The sequence below is a fragment of the Schistocerca gregaria genome, chromosome X (genome assembly GCF_023897955.1).
Source record: "Schistocerca gregaria isolate iqSchGreg1 chromosome X, iqSchGreg1.2, whole genome shotgun sequence".
Classification (NCBI taxonomy): Eukaryota; Metazoa; Arthropoda; class Insecta; order Orthoptera; family Acrididae; genus Schistocerca; species Schistocerca gregaria.
Window position 1 is genome coordinate 148,754,476 of NC_064931.1, and position 12,143 is coordinate 148,766,618.

The 12,143-nt window shown below is 34.8% G+C and overlaps 1 protein-coding gene across 1 annotated transcript in view; it reads left to right on the forward strand.

Annotated features, from left to right (window-relative positions):
* The first annotated feature begins 8,122 nt into the window (after positions 1-8,122).
* LOC126298153 (myotubularin-related protein 14) overlaps positions 8,123-12,143 on the forward strand; it is a 148,499-nt gene continuing 144,478 nt past the window's right edge. The window contains exon 1 of the mRNA XM_049989463.1: positions 8,123-8,324. Within this exon, the coding sequence (XP_049845420.1) occupies positions 8,238-8,324 (87 nt within the window). The 5' untranslated portion in view covers positions 8,123-8,237. The remainder of the gene's footprint in view (positions 8,325-12,143) is intronic.

The window sequence follows — 12,143 nt, forward strand, 5'->3', positions numbered from 1 at the left end:
TTTATGAAGCAATATATCCTTTATTTGTTCCAATTCATGATATACAAATTCAGGAATTGGAACTAAATATTAGTAATTAAAATGGTACCTTGTTTGATTTTAATGGTGCTACTGTAACAGTTAATTTAGATATGAAATAGTCGCAGATTACAGTCTGCTTTAGGTGACACTCACAGATTAATTACTTTTAATATTTTTATTAAAAAAATTAAATTAAATAATTTATTCGTTTAAATTAAAAGATTACAAAATTTTAATCTTTCTATATGAACAAAATTGAGAACCATCAACTTTATTCATTTCCAGGCAATGGAGAGTCCAAAAATAATGTGTTTAAAAGGACACAGAAAATAATATAAATATTGGTGATGGATGAGGTCATGTTACTCATGCCAATTTACATGTAAGTTTTGAAATTATAGGTAGTCACAGTGTAGATTACCCTATATATGTTGGTAAACTTAATAAAAAAATTAATTGATAACAATTTTCGAGAATCATTTGCTTTGTTCCTATAAAGAAAGGAAACCAAATTATATCAATAATAGAACATCTTTATTTCTTCATTTGTTTTTATGTGATCGACTTCATCTCTTGCTGATGAAATAGCTATGGGAGAAACTATACACAATAGTTGTAAATTAATGTAATAATTAATAATAATTAATAATAATTATAATATAATAATAATTATAATATAATAATATAATAATATAAATATAATAATATAATAATTATAATATAATAATAATAATTAATAATAATTAATGTAATAATGTAATAATTAAGTTCCTTTGCCTTTAGAAATATGAGACTTTTTTATCTAAATGTAAACCAAAATATGAACTTGAATTAGAACAAGAAAGATAAAAAATTGTAAAATACCAGTAGTTTACCATGAATTACAATCTATAGAAATCACTGGTTTGTGCACTAAAAATAATATTGAATGAGATACAAGGAACTGTTTTAATTCATTACAGTCTGAAATGTCTCTTTTCAGTTTCTGATTAAAAAAACGAACATTTATCAGTTAGTTAATTCATCATTATTAGATAGTGTTAAACTAAAAACTATTTATCAAAAAAATAGGAGAAATGAAATTTTCCTCTAGAAATCTTAAATTTATATCTACCAAATGACTTTTCAAAAGCATATAATTCATTTCGTAGTTTTGAAAAAGTAACGCAATTTTAATACAGTAAATATCGTTTTATTACAGATTATCATATAAATGTTATAAATATAAATCGAAGAAAATTGTTATAGCATTACAAAAAACTACTACGATGTTATGCAATACTTTTAATGATACTTAAGCTTATATGTTTTTTATGGAAAAAAGAATTTAATTTATGATGTTCAGCATAGAATATTAACTGATAATTTCTGAATTAAGAGGAAAATTTTTCGTTTTCATGTGGGAAACTTTTAAAAATGATGTATTTACATATATCTAATCTTTTATGATTTTATGGTAACTTCAATTTTCTTTTCAGTCATAGAAAAGCGAGAGTGATTTTTCAGTCTCTTCTCAAATATCTACATCCATATCCTCATAATTTTAAAGATCATGATGTTCATCCCTATAACGCTATTTGTTATTAGAATTCCATTATTATGTTTTAAACTTCACAAATGTTCTATAATAATAGAATGTTTAAAACAATTTTTGCAAATATCACATTTAACTTGTTATACTCTGGGTTTTTCAACAAAAATGTTTGTTGTCAAATTTAAATTTGGCACATGCATTAGTCAGATTTTCTTGGTCCTGATTCACAAGACAAATATTTAATAGATTTTTAATAATGAAAAACAAAGTTTAAGAAACTTTTGTTGGGTCTGTATTTTTAAAGCTTACAGTTTTTAAACTTTTTATATAAGTTGAATCATTTCTTAAGAAGTTGAAGAAGTCTACATCTGTCAAAAAAATTGTTGTTGTTGTTGTTGTGGTCTTCAGTCCTGAGCCTGGTTGGATGCAGCCCTCCATGCTACTCTATCTTGTGCAAGCTTCTTCATCTCCCAGTACCTACTGCAACCTACATCCTTCAGAATCTGCTTAGTGTAGTCATCTCTTGGTCTCCCTCTACGATTTTTACCCTCCACACTGCCCTCCAATACTAAATTTGTGATCCCTTGATGTCTCAGAACATGTCCTACCAACCGATCCCTTCTTCTGGTCAAGTTGTGCCACAAACTTCTCTTCTCCCCCATCCTATTCAGTACCTCCTCATTAGTTATGTGATCTACCCATCTAATCTTCAGCATTCTTCTATAGCACCACATTTCGAAACCTTCTAGTCTCTTCCCGTCCAAACTATTTATCGTCCATGTTTCACTTCCATACATGGCTACACTCCATACAAATACTTTCAGAAATGACTTCCTGACACTTAAATCTATACTCGATGTTAGCAAATTTCTCTTCTTCAGAAACGCTTTCCTTGCCATTGCCATTCTACATTTTATATCCTCTCTACTTCGACCACCATCAGTTATTTTGCTCCCCAAATAGCAAAACTCCTTTACTACTTTAAGTGTCTCATTTCCTAATCTAATTCCCTCAGCATCACCCGACTTAATTCGACTACATTCCATTATCCTCGTTTTGCTTTTGTTGGTGTTCATATTATATCCTCCTTTCAAGACACTATCCATTCCGTTCAACAGCTCTTCGAAGTCCTTTGCTGTCTCTGACAGAATTACAATGTCATCGGCGAACCTCAACATTTTGATTTCTTCTCCATGGATTTTAATACCTACTCCGAATTTTTCTTTTGTTTCCTTCACTGCTTGCTCAATATACAGATTGAATAACATCAGGGAAAGACTACAACCCTGTCTCACTCCCTTTACAACCACTGCTTCCCTTTCATGTCCCTCGACTCTTATGACTGCTATCTGGTTTCTGCACAAATTGTAAATAGCGTTTCACTCCCTGTATTTTATCCCTGCGTCCTTCAGAATTTGAAACAGAGTATTCCAATCAACATTGTCAAAAGCTTTCTCTAAGTGTACAAATGCTAGAAACGTAGGTTTGCCCTTCCTTAATCTAGCTTCTAAGATAAGTCGTAGGGTCAGTATTGCCTCATGTGTTCCAACATTTCTACAGAATCCAAACTGATCTTCCCTGAGGTCGGCTTCTACTACTTTTTCCATTCGTCTGTAAAGAATTCGCGTTAGTATTTTGCAGCTGAGACTTATTAAACTGATATTTAGGTAATTTTCACATCTGTCAATACCTGATTTCTTTGGGATTGGAATTATTATATTCTTCTTGAAGTCTGAGGGTATTTCGCCTGTTTCATACATCTTGCTCACCAGATGGTAGAGTTTTGTCATGACTTGCTCTCCCAAGGCCGTCAGTAGTTCCAATGGAATGTTGTCTACTCCAGGAGCCTTGTTTCGACTCAGGTCTTTCAGTGCTCTGTCAAACTCTTCACGCAGTATCGTATCTCCCATTTCATCTTCATCTACATCCTCTTCCAATTCCATAATATTGTCCTCAAGTACATCGCCCTTGTATAGACCCTCTATATACTCCTTCCACCTTTCTGCTTTCCCTTCTTTGCTTAGAACTGGGTTCCCATCTGAGCTCTTGATATTCATACAAGTAGCTCTCTTTTCTCTAAAAGGTCTCTTTAATTTTCCTATAGGCAGTATCTACCTTACCCCTACTGAGATAAGCCTCTACGTCCTTACATTTGTCCTCTAGCCATCCCTGCTTATCCATTTTGCACTTCCTGTCGATCCCTTTTTTGAGACGTTTGTATTCCTTTTTGCCTGCTTCATTTACTGCATTTTTATATTTTCTCCTTTCATCAATTAAATTCAATATTTTTTCCTTCACCCAAGGATTTCTACTAGCCCTCGTCTTTTTACCTACTTGATCCTCTCCTGCCTTCACTACTTCATCCCTCAAAGCTACCCATTCTTCTTCTACTGTATTTCTTTTCCCCATTCCTGTCAATTGTTCCCTTATGCTCTCCCTGAAACTCTGTACAACATCTGGTTCTTTTAGTTATCCAGGTCCCATCTCCTTAAATTCCCACTTTTTTGCAGTTTCCTTAGTTTTAATCTACAGGCCATAACCAATAGATTGTGGTCATAGTCCACATCTGCCCCTGGAAATGTCTTACAATTTAAAACCTGGTTCCTAAATCTCTGTCTTAGCATTATATAACCTATCTGAAACCTGTCAGTATCTCCTGGCTTCTTCCATGTATTCAGCCTTCTTTTATGATTCTTGAACCAAGTGTTAGCTATGATTAAGGTGTGTTCTGTGCAAAATTCTACCAGGCGGATTCCTCTATCATTTCTTTGCCCCAGTCCATATTCACCTAATACGTTTCCTTCCCTCCTTTTTCCTACTACCGAATTCCAGTCACCCATGACTATTAAATTTTCGTCACCCTTCACTATCTGAATAATTTCTTTTATTTCATCGTAAATTTCTTCAGTTTCTTCGTCATCTGCAAAGGTAGTTGGCATATAAACTTGTACTACTGTAGTAGGTATGGGCTTCGTATCTATCTTGGCCACAATAATGCGTTCACTATGCTGTTTGTAGTAGCTTACCCGCATTCCTATATACCTATTCATTATTAAACCTACTCCTGCATTACCCCTATTTGATTTTGTGTTTATAACCTTGTAGTCACCTGATCAAAAGTCTTGTTCCTCCTGCCACCGAACTTCACTAATGCCCACTATATCTAATTTTAACCTATCCATTTCCCTTTTTAAATTTTGTAACCTACCTGAACGATTAAGGGATCTGACATTCCACGCTCCGATTCGTAGAACGCCAGTTTTCTTTTTCCTGATAACGACATCCTCTTCAGTAGTTTCCACCCAGAGTTCCGAATGGGGGACTATTTTACCTCCAGAATATTTTACCCAAGAGGACGCCATCATCATTTAATCATACAGTAAAGCTGCATGCCCTCGGGAAAAATTACGGCCATAGTTTCCCCTTGCTTTCAGCCGTTCGCAGTACCAGCACAGCAAGGCCGTTTTGGTTATTGTTACAAGGCTAGATCAGTCAATCATCCAGACTGTTGCCCCTGCAACTACAGAAAAGGTTGCTGCCCCTCTTCAGGAACGACACGTTTGTCTGGCCTCTCAACAGATACCCCTCCATTGTGGTTGCACCTACGGTACGGCTATCTGTATTGCTGAGGCATGCAAGCCTCCCCACCAGCGCCAAGGTTCATGGTTCATGGGGGGGTCAAAAAAATTGATGAGTTGCAATTAAATCTGTATATAACATGACTAGTTGTGTATATTTAAATACTTCATATGGGCAGAAAATTTGTATAGAGCTTAATAACAAGTCTAAAATTAATTAGCTAAACAGATAATGAAACTTATTAATGGGTATGCTTTCAATTATCTTGAAGAAGGTCATATGAAACTAAAGTATAAAGGAATGAAAAAATATGAAGATAGCGAGTTTTACGATATAGAATTTACTTGATGAATTCCTTAAGTATTATGTAGAAATATGATATAGCATTATTAAACTGAAATTTTTTATCTCAGTAGCGATGGGTGGGTAATTTTATATATTTGTTAATCTAAAACATAAAGAATAATTTGCCAATATTGAAATCAGTTAAATAACCAAATAAAAAACCTTAATCAAGTTTTTCATGTGAAAGCATTTTATTATTTACAATTTGCAGTTCAAAATGTATGATGTAATTGATGTTCTAGCATTTTTTCATGTTATTTGGTTAAAATTTATCATTTAATACAGTAATTATAGTATTCAGATATCTAAAAAAATAAGTATGGTTAAAAATTCTTGATTTAATTGATTTTCGGCAAAAGTGTGCTTGTAATGCCATTTTACATCTGCCTTACGTGTAGTGAACGACTGCTTTTGTACATATAAAATAGGTACGATTTATCCATCACAGACTTTGAGGTAGGTAAATACCAAGACTTTTACATTCTTCTATACCTGCTGCTTCAAGTGCACCTATATTAATGTCAGAGGTTCAGTGTCAGTTTGCAAGTTGAAATGGCAATACCTGTGATTTTCTAATATTAACCTCGGAAACCTGCTCCCGGAGATAAGTAGTTATTTGATTTAGCCCCTTAGTTGCAACCAGTGTTAACTCATCTTTTTGCTTACCGACAAATAACAGTGAGGAATCATCTGCATAGGGTACCTACTGAGAAGTGACTGTATCATTTATGTACACAAGGAAGAGCAAATGGCCAAAACGGAGCTAATTCATGCCACCTTTCTTGATTGTGTCATATCTAGACTGAAAATTTATAATTTGATCGTTGATTTGTTTATGTTAATTTTGTACACTGTTTACAATTTACTAGGTATGTAGTTTCTTTAGTTGATTTGTAGTATATATTCTTAATCATGTAATGGAGTTTTCTAGAATGTGTGTGTATGCCCGATATATAACTATGTTCACAAGTACACTGGGTCCTACAAACTGACTTGTCAGTTTCACTGGTTCAGATGTTAAGGAAGAACCCCACTTGGCATATGGGTTTTCATATGCTCACATGTGCTCATTGTGGAACATTAAGTCCCTGCAGGCAGGAAAACATTCTAGTGACTATCACTATTTTGAAAGCTATAACTCGAAGCCCATGGATTTGTAGACACGTGTTGTACTGAACTTTTTTTTACTCTCTATGTTTGAGCAATACATACTTAACACTACAGTAGGCCATTGTTTAATGGCCAGTATAACACATCATCTTTCTTCTTACATTCTAGATCGTTTATTATGCTGTGGTAGAGCCATATGGCATAGCATCAGCATTTCAGCATTTAATGCTAATTCCGAAAGAATTAGTACAGTGAGAGCCAACTCAGATATCGGAACAGACTATGAACTCAATGGGTTCAATGCACTTTTATATATTGTGTTTTAGAGTTAATATATCTGTAATGATCATCATTGTAAGTATGGTAAAAGTAATCTAAAGCTCGTTTGTGATAGTGTGAAACATAAAATACTTCTGCAAAAATTACTATGTTATGGATTATTGGAAAAGGCAGATTATTTATAGAAATAAGAACAGGAAAATGTGTGTCATTCCTGTTTTCATAGCACTGAACATGGTTATCCGGGCTTTTTGCAATGTGTTAAGTAGCTCTGCAGAGATACAGGGAGTATCGACCTACATTCGTCCACTTACAATGTTAGAAAAAGCAAATTTTGTTATCTCTGTAGATGGTCCATGAATAGGAACAAAAATTAGTACTAATTTTTCTGCAGAAGATGTAGTTGATACTGAGTGAGGTGGCGCAGTAGCTAGCACACTTGACTCGCATTCAGGAGGACGACGATTCAATCCTGCGTCTGGCCTTCCTGAATTAGGTATTATGTGGTTTTCCTAAATCGCTTGAGTCAAATGTCGTGATGGTTCCTTTGAAAGGGGAGGGCTGACTTCCTTCCCCGTCCTTCCCTAATCCGATGAGACCAATGACCTCACTGTCTGGTCTCGTCCACGTAGCAATCCAAATGTTTCAAAATTTTTGTGTATATTTTAAGTTTTGACACTGTCCTGTAACTCAGTTTAGTACGTTTCAAGGATGGAATGCATTGTGAGTATAATCTGTTTAAACGATGGGATACAAGGCGTAAAAATTGATAAGTTTTGGTGCTACAAAAAATGGCAATTTCAAGTGATAACTCGGCAGACTAGACTTATCTCCTTTGAAAACTGGTTGCTCTATAGCGTATACCATTAATACATATTCTGCATGTTTTCAATGGGTCATATATCAAATTAATAAACTCCAAAAACATTAAGAAACATGAAAAATAGGGACGATTGATGACACATCAAAATAACGGTAGGACAGTAAAACTTAAATATTTTACAAAGATTTTTTAGAAGATTTCACTTTAATTTTCGGTTCTTAAATAGCATTCATTTATCGTGAAAATTCCGCTACCATTCAATTGCTCTTAGTATCTAGTATGTATGTCGTTTCTTAGAATCTGTTACCAGGAGATAAATTACTCCAACATTCTCAACTCGATACTTCCGATCTTAACTTTCTTTCTAAAGTCGATTTTTCAACTCAAATATATCGCAAACACATCAAATGACAGCTGTGGTATAGCTGACTGGTTTCGTATAAATGCATTAGACTTCTTTGGTGTAGCCTGTGTAGTGTTTTGTTTGTTGTGCACATGTTTTTTTCAAAAAATTGTATACACTATAAACAAGGGGTTTAGTTTAAAATGGACTATATTAGACCTTTAGAACTGCAGCAATTGTTGGAGTACTTTTCTAAAAATACATACCGCGCAAGGGAATCGGATCCTAAGGTGAGAAAGTTTAGTTTTCTTCTAGTCAAACTTACTGTGTTTGTTGTCGTATTGCAAAAATCTGGTAATTGTAAAGAGCTGTGAAGAGTTTTGTGATTTTTTAGATGGAGCCAACAGAATTGTACTGTAAAGTACGAGTGTATATGTAACTTAAGATGTATTTTTTCGTGGTAGGCTTTATTTTTGTGTCCTGTGTGTGAAACAGTATGGTTCCCTTAAGTTTCTGCACTGTGTACTTGATGGTTTTGTTTGTTATTTCGGAAGATAGGGAAGGAGAGACTTCAGGAGCATTTGAGCAGAATGTCACAAATGCACATAAACAAAAGTTTCGTGATTCTTAACACATAGCCTTTACTATTTTCAACACATCGGCTTTGGAGTAAAAATTAATAAATAAAATTCAACTCGTCAAAACTCATTATTGTTGATGATATGTCAACGTACAATTTTATTTGGGTACGTGATGTGTCAAAAGTTGTTTTTCTTAGGACAAAAGTAGTCGCATTTAGTATGTTTCGGATATGCAGGATTTCGTTGTATCTTTAACCTACTAAATTTCATAGATGAAAAAAATCAGTAGTGTACAAATGTAGCTAGATTAGTGATAACTAGGTATATGCTAGATGATTGACAGTTGCCCCCCAGTGTTTTTTCGTATATCTTTATTTTACCCTTGTTTCCCTATATGTTCAGTCTCTTCCCCCACCCCACCCCCCTTCTTTCCCTGTCTCTGACTTTTTCAGTACCATGGAACACTTTTTCAATAGTTGCATTAACTAGTTCAGAGTTGTGAAATATATGTATTTGTGTATGTGTGTAAATGTACAGATGCATGCTTGTGCCTTAATGTAATGTACCATTATGAGTGACACATACATGGCAATTAATAGTATTGAACCATTTTTTGGTTAGTGTGGTGTTGGACACCGTGCCTCCCACCCCAGTGACGCCTTGGTTGTGGTGACAGACTTATCTGTAGTACATCAAACGTTTTGGCCAAGTTTAAATGTGACAGTTTATTTGAGAGTTGTTGGAGCCAACAAATATTACAGCCAAATAGATATTGTGTTAACAAAACACTACTGCCATTTGCAATGCCCTAGCCAGCCACTGTGGCTGAGCGGTTCTAGGCACTTCAGTCAGGAACCGCGAGGCTGCTACGGTCGCAGGTTCGCATCGTGCCTGGGGCATGGATGTTTGTGATGTCCTTAGGCTAGTTAGGCTTAAGTAGTTCTAAGTCTACGGGACTGATTACCTCAGATGTTAAGTCTCATAGCGCTTAGAGCCATTTTAACCATTTTTTGCCATCCCCTGTCCATTTTGCTGACCAATGTCATGATCTTTTGCTTCCCAATTCAAGCTTGGCTATTTCCCTCCACTTCGTCCCTTTCATTGTCTTATGCCTGGACATCTTTGTATTTTTGAGGTGGTTGAATTTTCAGAATGAAGTTGTTGTGATATTGTGCAAATGAGCAAACAAGCAAAGCATGTTTAGTTGATCAGCATTGTAGAAGCCATAAGTTAAATGCTCAGTCCCACATGGGATTTTACAATAATGGTTGACAAAAATTTATTGCTTTGAGTGTGACGAGAATGTTTGTATCACATTGATGTGTACGAAATCAGTTTATGGATGGACCTATCTTTGTTTTGTAACTACACTGTATGTTTTCATTGGTGTGGGCAGTGGTGATTTAATAAGAAATTGTGCACGGCAATAGTTCATTCTGCTGTAGCCTTGTCTGCAGGACTGGCCACAGACTTGATGGAGTTGTCACATGGAGATAAATCCAATGTGTGACCATTGTGACACCTTCCTACGGTCAGTGTGTTTGCAGTCACCAATGAGACAGAAAATCGTAGATTCTGTGTAGGTCTCTTTGGGAATCTGGAAAAATGGAAAAAAAAAAATAGAAAGATACTGTGTAGGAGAAAATTTTATAACTTGGGTCTTCATGCACATTGTGGTAGTAGACTTCGTGTATCACAGTGCTGTTGAGCTTTAATTGTTTCACCACATCAGATTTATTGTGCCATAAAATATTCTATCTGTATTTCATCTCATGGGCTTACACACAAATTATGCTGCAGCTTGCAGTCATAAATAAAGAGGGAAGAAGGAATGGGAATCTGTCAGTCAATTAGTTGAACATTTAGAAATATGCTCATTGAATATATGGAGTTCTTATAGAATCTTTGTTTTGTTTTCAGGTTTCATCATTGTCTAGACTATGATTTGAGTTTCCTCATTGCTGATATTTATGATTGTTTGGGTCAGCCACACACAGTTTTTGAACTGCTTTGTTTTATCAGCAATAAACCTGTATGAATGTTGTACTTATATCAAGGTCACTGGAAGTTTTCTCACAGCATTTAAATTATGTGACGTGAAAAGTAAACAAATAAAATATGTTCAGAAAATAAAACTTATCCCATAGTCTGAAATCTAAATTTATATTTTACTTTATTGTTGTAAGTGTTGTGATGTAGACATGATGACTGGAAGGGAGGCCAACAGATGAGGGCTAATTACACTTGGGATTGACGATTATTTATGTTAAATGTGCACTTACCCTGAATGTTTGCATTTTACATCAGGTAAGATGCCTCAGCTATTTTTACACAAGCAATCATTTAATCTAAAGACAGTAATATAGATCTGTGTGGAGCTGTGGTTAATACATTGTACTGCTATTTTGCAGTGGAAGTCCTCATATTTACATCTGGCCACCCTGATAATAGGTGTTTCCGTGATTGACCTAAATCACTAAGAGTGAATTATTTCTAGCTCTTGTACTCGCTAGAACAAAAGGATGTAAAAGGCCCATTATATGACATGAGACATTCACATTTTATGCGCATGCACAACTAGATCATGTCCTCAAGGTTTTTTTTTATGTGTGCTGTTGCAGTATCCTTGCTTGTATTTTTTGCATCAATGGCTGTATCTGTATACACATTTTATTGCTGTGTTACAAAATGCAGAAACTTGAGTTTTAAGATCTTCCCCACCAAAAACACACCTATTCCTGTGGAGGCCCTATAATTTATTGTCTTTTTATTTTGATAATGTTTTGATATTTGTGTCCACTTGTCTACTGTGAATCAGTATGGAATGTTAGAGATCAGCTTCTCGCCAGTGCTTTCACATTTTTACACCAATATTCTTTCCTGTTGTGATCTGAAACTGAATCTAGTGTCTGTACATAAACCTTCATTAGAACATCTTACCCATTCTTTTAATAGTGCTTTATGACATGTGCAGTTTTTGCAATTAATTGTTTTTTTACCTGAAATGTCTTTAGCGCTAAACAATTTTTCTTAAATATTCTCTTTATTTCTGTTGCTAGCACTGAGAGGCAAATAGAAATTGATGGTATATTAACACCAAAATTTAATTTATTCTACATGCAGTTAACAAAATAGAGGGTTTAACAAATTAGAGACAAGTGAAAACTTCAACTCACATGAAGGCTTACCTTATGGAGTCCTCAGATTGTATGTGGTAGAAACGTAGAAGACTTTTAGTAGTAACATATATTTAAAACTGTCATCTGCACGGTATTGTAGCTCTACGATTTTTTTTTTTTTTTTTTTTTTTTTTTAATTTCATCCATGCATCACAATGTGGATGAGAATTAGATGGAATTGTCACATTATTTAGTACATTATATTGCAATTTTTGCCTCCAGAGAGCATGCTGCTGTACTGTACAGTTAAATAATGATGGCATTCTGCCAGGAAAATGTTCTACAGGTGTAGTTGTCCCCCATGCGGATCTTAGGACAGGAGCTACTCAGGAGGACGTCGCCATCAAGA